The following is a 17500-nucleotide window of genomic DNA, read 5'->3' as shown; positions in this document are numbered from 1 at the left end:
TTCGTATTTTGCCTTTTCCACCATTAAACATTGTGTGTATCTTAATTTTATCTGACTCCATCTAAATTCTGTCCCATTAAATCCATTACCAATCTTGACAAGTATTTATGTAAGATATCGGGCACATCCCTATTACATACGAATTTGGGTTTTCGGAAGGGTCTAATACTATCTGTGCTCTTCAGGTGATGCGCTGTAGGCACTACCTAAGCATCTTTGCTGAATCCGTTTGGCTCTTAGCTGCTCAAAAATTAATCCTTCTCCTATACCCTTTTCCAGCTTCATTTCTTTTATATTGTTGTCAAACCTCTTTTCTTTAATTTTATGGTGCAACTGCAAATTTTCCTTAACTGTGTCGTGGGCTCTGAATTGTCTTGCCGGCCCCAGCATCATAGCTGAAATTCATGTATAAATCCATATTTGTAAAATCTGGCAAATATTAGCCATAGTGTAATGATCGCTTGGTTCCCCTGACTGTTAAGCATTTGTTGAATAAACTTCAAGAGTGCTGGTGATCTCAGGGGTCAAATTCAATCTGGGGATCATCGTATTAATAACCAACATCTCCAAAAAGGGTTTTATGGATGTGTTTTAGAAATCCTGTCATATTTTAGTGTATATTAGAAACAATCTTCGAAAGTGTTTTTGGAGTAACGATTTATATTTTTAATTGTTTAATTCCTTATTTTTGAATATTTGTAATTAGTTTTATCGACATCACATCAATATCATGAAACAAATAATTTTGATTATGTTTGACATTCTATAAAGATTAATTCATTAATAGTTCCATCTATAGATTATGAGGCTTGAATTTTTCTCTCGCATATATATATATATATATATATATATATATATATATATATATATATATATATATATGTATATATATGTATATATATTTATATAGGTATATATATACATATATATATATGTGTGTATATAAATACAGTATATATATAGATATATATAAATATATATATATAAATATGTATATATATAAATATATATTTATATATAAATATATATATAAATAAATATATATATAAGTATATATATAACTATATATCAATATATATATATATAAGTATACATATATAAATATATATATGTATATTTATATATATATATATATATATATATATATATATATATATATATATATATATATATATATATATGCTGGGGAGTTTTGCCAATAATTGACGTTCATGTTTTATCTATTTTATATTTAATTTTCTCACGTGTTTGAGATATTCTAATTCCAGACATTATCTCTGCTTTCAGGGTGACCTTTCAAATGATCAAGAATTTACAAAGACTCAGGTTGGGCATAAGTATACAGTAATAACATCGTGATGAGTTGGAAGGCCCTCTTAATAAGGAGAGGTATCTCCCTGCAAGGGAAGTATCAGCTCTATCCAAATATTGAATGTCTTTGTGTTTGTGACAAAAGCATATTACAAGACACTATAGAAGTCTACAGAAATATTTGCTCATAGGGTTGCCTCAACAATGGAGATTCAAGAGTTACGGATTCCTTGACATTATCTTGAAGGAAAACTATCAGTTATGGCTTGCCAAGGGTTTCTGTGTGTCCTGTCGATGCTCTTTTTCTCACTGTACTTAGCGTTTGGCCTGCATTTATCCAACAAACTCAACATGAAGAAGAAAAGCGAAATAAATTCACGACACGGTACTGGCGTAGGGGGCATCACCAGTGACAAAGAGTATCCTTTAAACACTTCTGCTGCCATGCTTTTTAATACTGGCTTGACCGGGATGTTGCAGTTCTCGGAAACAACTCCCATGCCATATCGGACAAGTCGACGTAAGACACGCCCTCAATTTCAACTCGACTGGATGTTGAATGGGGTGAAGAGACATGGGAAGAAATATAATGATTCACACAACGAACATTCTACCCCATACTATGGTAAAGCTGAAAAGGTAGACCTAATTGATTTGAGACTTGACATAAACAACACCACAGCCCTCTCTTGTAACTCTTCCCTCGAAAGCAACGAGAACACATCATATCCGGAGCCTGATTCCGGTAACCACAGCAACAACACCGAGGGAGGCTTTGCTTGCCTCTCTCTCCAATCAGTGCCTTTAGCTTGGACTGATATCTTACAGGACAAAGATCTTCTCTGTGTCACCAATAGGCATTGGTTGGAATTCGAACCACCTTCAAAAACAAGCCACAAGATCCTTGCCGTCGTTTATTTGTTTGTTCTTGTCGTAGGCAGTTTTGGGAATGCTTCCGTCATCTTTCTCTTCATCAGGTTAGTGTTATGTGATTTTGATGTTGCAACTATGTTATTATACTTAGAATTATTTCTCTTATTAAATGGAAAACAACCCCAAAAAATTATATTACCTAATGATATATACAAGACCAAACACTTTAGCTTTGCATAACATGAGATATGTAAATTGAATGTAACAGCAATTATTGCGTAAACATCACTTGTTACTTTTCCTTTTGATTGTAAATAGCTTTGCATTGTTGTCATGGGAAATATTTCCGTTTTACTTCTTCAGTCTCTCTCATATTAGCTTTTTTATTCTTGATGATTACATAAACGTATTTCACCCTATCCCCTGTAATACTGTAAGAATTGTATCCTCTGCTTTTATGGCCCATATTGCTGCAAAATATGAAAGGTTTCTTTGAGCTACGGCTGTTCCATGCGTTTCTCTCTAGCTAAAGAATTAGTATGATAAAGATGAGACTGAAGTGGCATGGCCAAATACAGAATGAAAAGTTTTTTCCCTTGTCGTGATAGATTATAGATTAGGATTTATAAATGGTCAGGCACTCTCTCTCTCTCTCTCTCTCTCTCTCTCTCTCTCTCTCTCTCTCTCTCTCTCTCTCTCTCTCTCTCTCTCTCTCTCTCTCTCTCTCGTTTATTGTTCTTATTAATGGAAATTATATTGTAAAATATTGTCTATCTCATGGGTCACCAACTTAAAAAAAGCTATTTTTTAGCGAATCTTTAAAATGTAGCACTGTCAGAGCTGCAATAACAAAAATGGTGTCTATAAAATATCAAGATCTGGTGTGCCTCAGAATACCAAAGTATAGTTCATTAGACCTACTTAAAACATATTTATAGTGATATTTATTATACTTATGTTTATAAAGCAACGTAGATAATACTGTATATTCTTTCAGGCATTATTTAATCGGGATGAAATGCGATTAATTTGAGTAAATAACTACTGCCATAATACTTAAATAGTATGAAGTAGTAATTATTTAGTGCCATTGTTTTATCCCTACCAACGAAATTCACATTTTAGATTATCTGTAAGATGTAAAGATGTAGAAGGAATTTCTGTGATAAGAACGTGGAAGTGAAGGAAATTCTAAGTACGTGGGTTTTTCAGTCAAGTAATTCACTATATTATCGAAATTGGAGCTAAAGGTGATATGAACGTCAGCATTAGTTAATAGGAAGTGTACAAACACGTACGCAGAAACCCCACTTTTCAATGATTATACGGTTTGGAAACTTGGCATTTGTGTAATGCGAATCTATTTTTTAATTGAAAAGCGTCGATCATACTCCTTTGAACAGGATCATCTAATACAGATTTTTCATTTGTTTGGTAGGCTAGGAAACACAATTAATATGTAGAGGAACACATCAGCAATGTTTTGTAAAATTGAATTGTACACGCAAGTACACGTGTGAGTGTGTCTATACTGTATATATATATATATATATATATATATATATATATATATATATATATATATATATATATATATATATATGCGTATGCTGTATATGTATGTATTTATATATTTATGCGTATACCTTATATGTGTGTATATACATATATATATATATATATATATATATGTATATATGTTATATATATATATATATATATATATATATATATATGTATATATGTTATATATATATATATATATATATATATATATATATATATGTATATATGTTATATATATATATATATATATATATATATATATATATATATATATATATATATATATATATATAGATTCACAGTATATACATATATATTATATGCGTTTATATGTATATATATACATAGATTAGTATATATATATTTATGTATATATATATATATATATATATATATATATATATATATATATATATATATATATATATATATACGTATATCTGTATATATACATAGATTATTATTATTATTATTATTATTATTATTATATATGTATATATTATTATTATTATTAGTATTAGTATTACTTTCTAAGCTACAACCCTAGTTGGAAAAGCAGGATGCTATAAGCCCAGGGGCCCCAACAGGGAAAAGGGAAAATAGCCCAGTGAGGAAAGGAAACAAGGAAAAATAATTAAAATACACATTTTCTATATAAACAATAAAAACTTCAACAAAACAAGAGGAAGAGAAACTAGATAGAACAGTGTGCCCGAGTGTACCCTCATGCAAAAGAACTCTAGCCCAAGACAGTGGAAGATGTGGTACAGAGGCTATAGCACTACCCAAGACTTGAGAACAATGGTTTGATTTTGGAGTGTCCTTCTAGAAGAGCTGCTTACCATAGCTAAAGAGTCTCTTCTACCCTTACCAAGAAGAAATTAGTCACTGAACAATTAAAGTGCAGTAGTTAAACCCTTGGGTGAAGAAGAATTGTTTGGTAATCTCAGTGTTGTCAGGTGTATGAGGACAGACGAGAATCTGTAAAGATTAGGCCAGACTATTTGGTGTCTGTGTAGGCAAAGGAAAAGAACCGTAACCAGTGAGAAGGATCCAACATAGTACTGTCTGGTCAGTCAAAAGAACCTCCTATCTCTAGGAGTTGTATCTCAACGGGTGGCTGGTGTCCTGACTAACCATTTTATATATATATATATATATATATATATATATATATATATATATATATATATATATATATATATATATATAAAGTGTACTATAAGTTCAGTTTATATCACCATATGCCACCAATCCTTCCTTTTTTTTTCAGCAAATCATTAAGAGTGATGTTTCTAGCCTCACCTAATATTTACCTATTTCTATGCACTGTAAAGATATTTTTACCTATCTATCTATCTATCTATATATATACACGTATATATATATATATATATATATATATATATATATATATATATATATATATATATATAGTATTAATAGTATATAATAGTAAATTATTAATAGTAAATAATTTAATTTTGTTTGGCTTCGATAATGTATTTTGATAAAATTAATGTGTGATATATGACTTGGAAAACTCTACCATATGATAAATCCATTGACAGATTCAGAATAAGGTTTTTTATTTTATTTGATTTTTTCCCCTAGTGAAATGATCCCGTGGCACAATATTACCTGAACAGATTTTATTCAGTGTTCAGATGGTTACAATAGAATTCAAAGGTTTCTACATTCTGGAATGGAAAAAATAAAAAGATTTGATTTTACAGTCTTCTGTTATTGGTAATACGACTATTGTTTGTAGTCGTATTCGTTCTTTTTACATTTATATTTTATCTTGTACTATTTAGTTGGTATATACACCAGGTTACTTGTTCACTGACTTACATTAACCCCCGGCCTGCCAATAGGGCAGAAGGTGTGATCGTTGGATGACACGAAGTTTGCAGGGATTCTATGGAATATGATTTCCTCCTGTTTTCAGAGAGAGAGAGAGAGAGAGAGAGAGAGAGAGAGAGAGAGAGAGAGAGAGAGAGAGAGAGAGAGAGAGAGATATTATCCTATGAATATCTTATGAATGTTTTTACCCGTTACGCGGAGAATTATCTGGTCGAGGCCTTTACGTTTTGATGGTCTATATTTCTCTATTTCTTTTTACAGAATAATGACACGCCCTCTCTCTCTCTCTCTCTCTCTCTCTCTCTCTCTCTCTCTCTCTCTCTCTCTCTCTCTCTGTCTCTCTCTCTCCCTCCCCGCAACCACCTGCAACGGTCGATTAAACAAGAAACCTTGTGTTAACAGTGGCATGTACTTGATTTTTAAAAACATTCATTAGTTCATCTTCATCCTGGTCTAGATCTGAATACTGGTCACTAAGATTGCCAGCTGAATGTACATTAAAGTATCCTTGAGACCACAGAGAGAGAGAGAGAGAGAGAGAGAGGAGAGAGAGAGAGAGAGAGAGAGAGAGAGAGAGAGAGAGAGGGAGAGAGAGAGGAAGTAAATTTTTTTTTTCTTTTCTTTTTGCGAACGATAGCGGCAGAAATACGCAGTAGAGGATCCTCACACATTCACCCCTGTCTCTTCAAGGGTTATGTGTATCCTTGTAATTCGATCAACGATGGGTACGGGTAGGTGTTGACAGGTCGAAGTAGGGCGTTCCAAGCTTTCTTAGTCCAGTAGGAATAAGATTGACTTCCGCTTTAGATATTTATTATTTTGATACAGAGATAACAAGATACAGATGAATATTCTACCTGTTATGACTAAAGAATATGCAATATGCAAATAGGTTCAATCATTTATTCCTTTTTATGATCCCATTAGAAACGTCAGTCACACCTGATTTGAGAAAAATATAGTCATGTCGTACGTGACACTTAATGGCTTTCTACTTTGACGAAAACCATTTGACCATTGATATTAATAACTTCTTTATGATATTGTTATTGCCAATACCAGGAATATTATTACTGTTATTAGTAGTATAATAACAGACACAATTATACATCTTTTCTCTTCATTTAGACGATTTAATCAAAAGAACTTAATGGAGCAGGAAATGAATTGGAAAAATAATGGATGAAAATTTCCCTCATAGATTAGACATCCTGTTATCAGGGATATTGAAATACAGACTGAGTATGCCTACATATTCCTTAAACAGTATTGTTACTAATATATGTAGCCACCTACCCTCTCCTAGCCTTCGTACATACTTATTATTATAGGGTGGGCTTTCTTCATTGTTTACCGTAAATTTTAATAGTGGATTGTTTATTTTTTTTATTAGTGAATGTTTACTTGTTATTTTTAAATTAAATAACATGATAGTTCTAAAGAAAATTATTATTAAGTTATGAATAGTTATGATGAAGTAAAACGCGTTTTAAATGTATCTCTTTTTATTTTTTCATATATCTTTCTTTTCATAAAATTTGTCTTCATAATACTCCAGTGAGAGTGTAAACTACACTTCTCAGTTCCCCCATGAAGATGGTTTTATCGATTTCTGTGTAAGACTTCTTTGTTATTCCTTCACGGATCGCCGTTGGGGGGAGTTGGCATATGATATTGCATTCTTTTTGCTATGTCATGTATCAGCTTAAGACCTCCCCTCCTAAGTTTGTGCAGTAGTTATGTAAACAAACCCCGTGTGTAGATGAACAGCGCACTGTGAGATTTGTAGCGTTTTACTTTCAACGCAAATTTCAGTGTTAATTTTTCATGGGGATATTCTCTGTTTGGAAGATTTAAAAGTGTCATTTTATTGCCATTATAAGAAAAACGGTAGTGAGGTAGCTTTCAATATATTTTCGGCAAGCGACTTATATGTACCCAATCTTAGATTATTTGTTATCAAGGTCACGTTAAAGATTAATCTTTTTCTACCAATAATCTTTAAGCTTGATTATTTGCAAAGATGTTTTCCGCTTAACTTTACGTATAATTTTTAGAAGTATTGATGCACCGGCCGTTTCAATATGTCACTGTATAGGTTTTATTCATCACGGAGTTCATTGCATTGATACGTAATTACAGGTAGGATAGGATGAATTAAGTTACCTTTGCCTTCATCGGTTTTTTCCCCGCCGTGTTGCAATATTTTATTATTTATCTGAGAAGCTTCGAATAATGTTCTTCATGCCAAGATTACCGCTGTTTTTTTTTTTTTTTTTTTTTTTTTTTTTTTTTTTTTTTTTTTTTTGTTAGGTTTAGTTGTCTTGATGTTTTATTATAAAACTTAGAGAGATTTACAGTAACGTTGTCAATTTTGACATGACTTCTTGACGACTGAAAATATCTGATAAGAAAGTAAGTGAAAGAGCGGACTAGAGTGAAAAGCGCATAAGAGTGCACACAAGAGTAAGCTTTTAATACAACGCTTCAATAGCGTTGTTGTAACGACTTAAAAATAATAAATCGCCATACAAATATGATGGCAGCAAATAAGATTTGGAACGAAGCTTGTAGGCGTATTGCAAACATTTTGGAAACCGAATAAAGTAAGAGCAAAGAAGAATAAGAAAATCATAGTTTTTATTTCGTTTGTTCATTATTGTTCAGTTATTAATCTGTCAGTGAAAGAGTAGAGTTTAATTTGATACGCTACATGCACTATTTCCATTCGTATTTTCTTAAAGTCGCGATAATAAATTCTCGGTCCTGAGATGTATTTGTATGTTTTTATTTTATCTAGTGAATATTGACAGTATTCCGGCTCTTATTGCCTCATCGATACTTCTTATCATGCCACATAATCTTGTGCCAGTATTCAGCGATACACAATATTCATGTCAGATAGAGTATAGTTTGTCTTACATGAACAATGTGATATATGTAAATGAGGGAGATAATAGATTCATGATTGGTAGGTATAGAACTGAAAGAGGTAGATGAATTTGAATATTAAGACTTATACAAAGTGGTCGTGTATTTGATACGGAGGTGAGGAAGAGAATTCAAGCTATGTGTAATGGCTGGCGAAGAGCACCAGGTGTGGTATGCGACAAAAAGATATCGGAAAGTCTGAATATGAAATCTTATAAATTCCGTGCCTTTCATCAAAAAGGAAAAAGCAGAGTGGAAGTTCTAGAAATGAAAATTTTGAGGTTTTCACTGTCGATAACGAGGAAGGAAAATATCAGAAGTAAATTCAATGGGTGATCTGCACATGTACATCAGTTTGGAAAGAAAGTGTCACAGACACCCTTAGGTCAGAGACCCATATCCAATGCTCCCCTTGCTTGACTTCTCTAAGCTCTCCGTTGCTGGCCTTAAATGCCATTTAAGTTGTTCAGACTACCTAAAGTATCTGCAACTTTCGGAAGAACTGGAGGTGTTGGGGTCGTGTGACCAAGTAACGAACTTCGGGAAGACTTAGCCCCGCTAACGACCTGAGGGAGCGCTTACCCCCGCGGAAGGCTTAAATAAAATGAGAATAGAAATATGAGTATCTTCCGAATGTCATTAGTTTTATCTGCAGCACTATCAGCTGTAGTATCTATAACTGTCGTCACCCCATGCGCGTCTCCCTTGATACCCAAAGCCCTTGTCAGCTCAACGAGAAATTAGAATAATTTTCTGAATCTATGATTAAGAAAGTTGACTTCCTTAATAATTATTCTTCCCTCGTCCTCCTTTAATCTGACTGAGCCTTCATTCAATCTCTGAGATTACATTTGGAGATATTTTGAAGGAAGTCATTGTTAATCAATTCGAAAAAACATTTTATGTTTCCATGTTATATTATTAAGAAATGTGAATTTTACTACTCCGGAAACTTTACGTTTCACATACCCCCGCCTCTATTATTGATTATTGTTTTATTCTCTTTAGATTTAATTGTGATGAAAGATTAAGGAAACAGAAACAAGTAAACATTCAAATGATTTATTAAGAAAGTGTTTGACAAAAGAAAGGGAAGAAAGACAATGTGGTTTGGTCACGTATGTCAGGAGGAGGATGGTAAGCATGGAGCCACCATGTCGAAGGAAGAGAGGAAGGCCTAAGGGGAGATATATTGATTCATTAAGATATGAGAGCGCTTAGTGTGGTAGAGTAGGATTCATGGATAGATGCTCCCCGCTGAAGGAACCCCTGAATGGGAGAAGCCGAAAGAAAAAGAGGATTGGTCATGTAACCAATTATCTTGTACGTGTATGTATATGAATTAGCTACGGATATATATATATATATATATATATATATATATATATATATATATATATATATCCTGTTTAGTTGAATAAAGTAATTTGTATATATTATTTTGTTTGGGTTTGAAAAATGCGGCTTGTAACTCCTTTAAAGATTTAAAGGCCACTCATGATTGGCAGAGGCAAGGGACAGTGATATTGCCCTATGAAACAGGACAGTGCCCTAGAAACTGACCATATATACTTGTGGTCAGCGGCTAAGCCCTTCTCCACCCAAGCTAGGACCAAGGAGGGCCAGGTAATGGCTGCTGATGACTCAGTAGATAGACCTATAGGCTCCCCCAAGCCCCCCATCCTTACCTCACAAGGATGGTGAGATTGCACCGACCAAAGAAACTAATGAGTTTGAGCAGGTCTCGAACCTTAGTCTAGCGTTTACCAGTCAGGGACCTTACCACATCGGCCACCACAACCCTAAAGATTTGGATCCTTACATTCTGCTTTTAACATGATATTGGATATAACAGTATCTTTTTGAAAGGTTGAAATGCTGTTTAATGTATGTATATAATAATTTAGTTATAAACCAATTGTTTAATTCATGTGGCACCTAAACTATGAGTGCCATTAAAGGGATCATCATCATAATCACTAAAGAATACCTCCCAAATCCTTTTATTCATATGTTGTCTTGTATTGTTCTACGCTGAAAGAAGATACCAAAAAACAGTGGTGAAAAATAGGGTGTTTTGAGTGACAGGAGGCAGGGGAGTGGTAGCATTATGGGCCACGTTGGGAGTATTACAGGACTTTCAGCTTGATTGTCATTATCATAAGAGAAAGTCTCTCTCTCTCTCTCTCTCTCTCTCTCTCTCTCTCTCTCTCTCTCTCTCTCTCTCTCTCTCTCTCACGGGGTTGTATAATGGTGTAAATAATTGTTGACATTGATTTTATATCTTTTACTAATAACACAGATAACTAAGTTCCCTTTCTTTACTATTTTACAATGACAATTTCAATGACGGTGAATTAGCGGGCTAGTTTTACTGGTGTAAAATTACGGAATGGAACCATTCAATCAGAAGTTTTCCTGACACAATTTAGTAAATTAGTTGTATAAAGTAGGTTAAATCATATTATCTACGCATAATTTTCATGCTCCAAGGCTAGTGAAGAAAAGTGTTTAGCATGTATTGCTCTATTTAAACAATCAGAATATAAGAAGTAAATGAATGAATATTTTTTTTTAATTCTAAGATATAGAAACAAATTTCATAAACCGCCAACTACAGATTGAATAATATTCAATGATTCAATGGAAAGCTTTAAATACTTTTGATGATTAAATCTGCTATACTCATAAACAAAACTTTACCTTATGGATTGGAAGCTGCAGTAAGGTAAGAGTGAGATTTTGAAAATATATATAGCCATAGTTAAATGTTCAAAAGATATCATGAAGCTGTAGTTATTGATGATATTTACAGGGTAGAAATGGAAGTTTGATAACTAAAATGCATTATTTACTCAAAAGGAGTTACTTTCAAGAGTGATGTTAATAAACAGGTTTAAGGTAAAATTGCCACTGCCTACTTCTAGCTTAGGTGGAAAGTATGTTCAGTCATAGTCAGGTACATGAATGTGTCTCACAATTACTTGTCCCAGTCCTTTTTTGTGCTAGGTGGTATATCTTAGCAATCCATGTTTGCCAACGGTTATACTCCTTCTTCTTTGTCCATATAGAAGTGGGAAAAGATGTAGACAAAGAAGAAGAAGAAGAAGATACTCATATAAGCGGATGAGCAACTTGATGGAGCAATGAGAGCTTTAGGTGTGGAGGAAATGCCCCCCCCCCCCCCTCTAAATCTCGATTAAGTCACTGGCAGCAGGATGATGGATAAGGTTTAAGGGGATGGAAAAATTGTCTCTTAGGCTTTTACTCCTTATGCCTGGCGGTTGATCCTACTAGAATTTGTAAGGACCGGCAGGGGTCACTTGCCTTAGATAGGCACTGAGCATCACGAGGAACTGGCTATCCTTTGATGTATATAGTCAATGAATCCTCTATGGATTTAGTCAATCATTGAAAGAGAAAATGAAAGAATGGCCCCAGTACTGGGCATAGCGGGGTGCTAAGAATCTCCAGGTTTATAAATACTAAAGAAAAGTTGAAAATAGGTTATTGCAATGTTAAAATCATGAATCAGATTGGGAAGTTACAGCAAGTGGAGGGTGAATTTATGAAATATACTTTGAAAATCTCAGCCTGGCGTGAAACATGTTGTAAGGGGATTGGTAAGGCAATATATGTATCGACTCGGGAAGATCAAATGGAGTAGGAAGAGAAGCGGTAGAAATGATGATGACACCAAGAGCGGAAAAGCCATTAACCGAGGGGAGAGCTGTAAGTACTGTAGTAGATTGTTACTGGCAAAGTTCAATCAAAGCAGTGCAATATAATTATTATAGTTTACTATGCCCCTACAAATGATTCCCCTGAATAAAGGAATGATGAATACTATGAAGAACAGCAGATTATAAAGGATGACCTCTCAGAAAAAGATATGAAAATTGTGATTGGCGACTAGAATGCTAAAGTTGGAAGGAATAATCAAGGGATAGAGAATGTGATGGGTGTCGAGGGTGTTGGCGAATTTGCAAATGAAAATGGAGAACATTTCATAAGTTTCTGTTCAGCAAACAATCTAGTCATTGGAGGTACTCTTTTTCAACACAAGAACATCCACAAGTGGACATATACTTCACCATGAGTCAATTACAAAAATCAAATAGATCACATTGAATTGATAAAGAGAGAAGAAGGACTCTGAGAAATGTAAGAAGCCATAGAGGTGCAGATATTGGTAGTGATCACCAGCTCCTCATTGTCACACTGAAATTAAAACTGGAAGCAATCAACAGAATGGTAGATAGAATACTTAGGTTCGATATAACTAAGCTTTTAGAAGAAGAGCACAGAGAAACATTTGCAATTGAATGTAGGAATCGGTTTACAGTCTTAGAGACTTTAATAAGAGACGAAGAACAGACAATCAATGAAGAATGGTTTGATATTAAGAACATATATCAGTCAGTTGGTAGGGAAGTCTTGGGACACGCAGTTGAAAGGAGAAAGCCATGGATATCAAATGATAAGTTGGATACTATAAAAAGAAGACAAAGGTAGAAATTGATTGTTGAAAGTTTTCGAGGAAGTAATGAAAATTACAAGGTAAAACATACTATGTATTCCAGTATTGACAGGGAGGTCAAAAGAAAAGCCATGAATGGGTGGAGAGATTATTATTATTATTATTATCATTATTATTATTGTTATTATTATTATTAGCTAAGCTACAACCCTAGCTGGAAAAGCAAGATGCTACAAGCCCAATGTCTCCAACAGGGAAAAATAGCCCAGTGAGGAAAGAAAATAAGGAAATAAATAAACGATATAAGAAGTAATGAAAATTGAAATAAAATATTTTAAAAACATTAACAACATTAAAACAGATATTTGATTTATAAACTGTAAAAGGACTTATGCAAGCCTGTTCAAAATCAAAACGTTTGCTGCGATTTTGAACTTTTGAAGATCTACTGATTCAACTACCCGATTAGGAAAATTATTCCACAACTTGGTTACAGCTGGAATAAAACTTCTAGAGTACTGTGTAGTATTGAGCGTCATGATGGAGAAGTCCTGACTATTAGTGCATACCTAGTATTACGAACAGGATGGAACTGTCCGGGAAGATCTGAATGTAAAGGATGGTCAAAATTATAAAAAATCTTATGCAACATGCATAATTAACTAATTGAACGACGATGCCAGAGATTAATATCTAGATCAGGAATAAGAAATTTAATAGACCGTAAGTTTATGTCCAACAAATTAAGATGAGAATCAGCAGCTGAAGACCAGATAGAAGAACAATACTCAAAACAAGGTAGAATGAAAGAATTAAAACACTTTTTCAGAATAAATTGATCACCGAAAATCTTGAAAGACTTTCTCAATAAGCCAATTTTTTGTGCAATTTAAGAAGACACAGACACATTATCAATGCTGAGATCCGGATGTTGAGGAGCCACGGTCCTTGACCTACTTACAATCATACTTTGAGTTTTGTTAGGATTCAACTTCATACCACATAATTTGCACCATGCACTAATTTTAGCTAGATCTCTATTAAGGGATTCAGCAACCCCAGATCTACATTAAGGAGATGGAATTGATGCAAAGAGGGTAGCATCATCTGCATATGCAACAAGCTTGTTTTCTAGCTAAACCACATGCCATGTGTATATAAGATTAATGGGCCAAGAACACTACCCTGAGAAACACCAGATATCACATTCCTATACTCACTATGGTGCCCTTCAACAACAACTCTTTGAGATCTATTACATAAAAAATCTATGATAATGCTAATTAAAGACCCACCCACTCCCAACTGTTTGGGTTTGAAAACAAGGGCCTCACGATTAACACATTTAAAGGCAGCACTAAAATCAAGGCCAATCAAGGGATTTCTGTACAGCATTGGAGATTGTAAGATTGGCATCACATGCTCCGAGGCCTTTACGAAAACCAAATCGCAAACAAGGGAACAGATGATTACCTTCAGGAAACCTAATAGGACGTTTTGTCAAAAGAGGTTCAAAAACTTTAGATAATATGAGAGTTATGGAAATTGGGCGGTAATCAGTTGGACCTGAGCTACCACAAACACATTTATATAGTGGAGTAACATTACCAATTCTCCAACAAGCACTAAAGGCTCCTCTTCTTGCTAACTTGCGCAAAATAAAAGACAACTTTGGAGCTAAGAAATCTGCAGTCTTTATAAAAAACAAAGGAAAAATACCATTTGGATCTACACCTCCATAGTCATCAAGGTCCATCAAGAGAGGTTCAATTATACGAGATCGAAAAGCTAAACTAGTTGATTCAGCCTCAGGAAAACAGGAATGAGGAAGTTCGAGTTCCTCATTACTCTGGTTACTATCAAATACATTTGCCAAAAGGGTTGCCTTTAGACAAATAAAGCAGATGAGGCTGACAAAGCTATGAATTCATGAAGTGGATATGGTGTAAAAATTGGCCATAGAATTATTAATGAAATCTCGCCTTGGGCAAAGAAGTAGCATATACCCATCAAAAGAAAGATGCATCTATTATAACAATAGAAGATGAAGAAAGACAACGTTACATGGAACAATTTAGTGAGGTTATGAATAGCAGATATGAAGGGAGTAATTTGATTGATATACCTGAAGCTGATGAAGACCTTGATGTGCCCATGAATGAATTGTGTGAAATCGAAGCTATCCTCAAAACACTAAAGAGATGGAAAGCCCTTGGATACAATAGAATGACTGCCGAGATGATAATGGCCGAAAATGAAGCGACTCTTAGACTACTTGCAATATTATTTTATAGAATGTATTATGAAGAGACCAAACCTGATGAATGAGAGTTATGAATATTGGTGAAAATGGCACCAACTTATTGCAATAATTATAGAGGCATAACACGTACGTCAGTTTTTATGAAAATTCATGGTATGCTTATTCTAAAGAGACTGGAGAGAAAGATCGATGAAAAACTAAGAGATGAACAAGCAGGATTTAGAACAGGTAGAAGTTGCACTAACCAAATTTTCATTTTGAGACGTATTTTACAGCAATGCGTAGAATATAGAAATCCACTTTTTAGTTAAGGCATTTGTGGACTATGAAAAAGCCTTTGATAGTTTGCTCCGGCCAATTTTGCTGAGAGTCCTGCGTTGTTATGGAATTCCTCTTAAATATGTAAATTTGATGAAGTCTGTTCAGGAGCATAACACGTGTAAAGTTAATGTTAATGGAGTCTTATCAAATGAATATCCAGTGAACAGCGGAGTATTCCAAGTGAATGTGTTGTCATCTATATTTTTTAACCTCCTCATGGATTTTGTAATGCATAGAACAGTTAGAGATGGTGGAGAAGGATTGGACTGGATTGGTGATAGGAATTTAGCAGGCTTAGAGTATGCTGGTGATGCTATCCTTGCTCACTTACCACAATGCATGAAATATCACACGAGGTTGGGATGAAGATAAATAAAAAAGAGACAGATATGATAAAAAAAAAATTATGCAATGGAAGATGAAATATTATTGAAAGGAGAAAGGATTAATGAGGTAGAATCATTTAAGTATTTAGGAACTATGATCTCCAGTACAGGGTCTCAAGAATTTGTTTAGTGAAAGAATGAAAAAAGCAAATTAGACAATGGGTAGGTTAAGTAAAATTTGGAATCAATTCCCCTGAAATTACATTTAAAAATGTCCTGGATAAGTTCAAGTATTTATGCCTTAATGTATAAGTGTTAGAATAACAGATTTACTTTCGACGATAATGGTTTACCAAACTGTATATTGTGGAGTTACACGCATTTTGAAATTAATAGCGGGATATAATCATAGGTAAGCCTCGATGCGACAGTCGCGCTGCTTTAGTAATTTTAGTAGAGGCGTAGTGGCTTCCTTTTTCAAACCAAAGGGGGATGTAAAATGATTATGTCGTAGAATTTTTTTCAGTAAGCAATATGATACATTGAAAATTATATGCCCATATATCTTTCTAGCTATATATACGATGTATATCTACACACATTATATGTGTATATATATACATATATATATATATATATATATATATATATATATATATATATATATACTTTATATATATATATATATATATATATATATATAAGTATATATATGTATATATATACACATATATATATGTATATATATATATATATATATATATATATATATATATATATATATATATATATACATATATATATATATATATATATATATATATATGTGTGTGTGTGTGTGTGTGTGTGTGTGTACATTGTGTGTATAACAAGAACATACCCATATATTGTAAGTGGTGTCGCAGTCAGGATATTTAAAGGGGTGGGGGGGGGCACCTTTCTTCGAATTTTGAGTAACGATGATGAAATTTTATGTTCTTATTCCGTTTCAAGAGAAAATGTTGTTAGTGTTGGTGACTTCCTTGATTTTAAGTGTTTAAGCAAGAATATAACGTCATGAAGAGGAAGAATCCACAAAAGAAATAGCATCGTATATCTATTTAGTACTGCCCTGTACCGCGGTAAATGGGCTAAGTCATCTCTTTCTTCCCATTATTACGTTATTTGCTAATTTTTCACTTATTCGTGTATTCATTACCCTTTCAGCCATTCTTACTACATAATATGTGCAATAATGTGTTATTTTCTAACAAAATTAACAATCAAAATACCTACTTGAAATGCGCTTTTATTTCATTTACTTAGTTCATGAATTGAGCACTTTCTGTAGATCATTTACTGAACTGGGCAATGTTTTCGTTGCCCATTTCTTGTAAAATACTTCTACTTTCTTCAGTTTTTATTCAAACAACATACTTTGTATATCAAGTGCTTAAAACGGCTCAGATAGAACGATCAATCAGAGGACTGACTGTTTAGTCTCCTGCCTATCCTGTTATCTAAACTGCTACATTTTCATTAATTGTCAAATATTTTTAACAACTTTGATTTCTTTTCCGAAAG

The 17500-nt window shown here is 33.6% G+C and overlaps 1 protein-coding gene across 2 annotated transcripts in view; it reads left to right on the top strand.

Moving 5' to 3' along the window:
• The window catches only part of LOC137634466 (uncharacterized), a 281610-nt gene that overhangs the window by 190880 nt on the left and 73230 nt on the right, over positions 1–17500 (top strand). For both annotated transcript variants that reach the window (XM_068366876.1, XM_068366875.1), the window contains exon 3: positions 1288–2288. In XM_068366876.1, the coding sequence (XP_068222977.1) occupies positions 1573–2288 (716 nt within the window). In that variant the 5' untranslated portion in view covers positions 1288–1572. The remainder of the gene's footprint in view (positions 1–1287; positions 2289–17500) is intronic.

Source organism: Palaemon carinicauda, chromosome 44, assembly GCF_036898095.1.
Source record: "Palaemon carinicauda isolate YSFRI2023 chromosome 44, ASM3689809v2, whole genome shotgun sequence".
NCBI lineage: Eukaryota > Metazoa > Arthropoda > Malacostraca > Decapoda > Palaemonidae > Palaemon > Palaemon carinicauda.
Note: the sequence above shows the minus strand (reverse complement) of the source record. Positions and strands in the feature narration are given on the sequence as shown.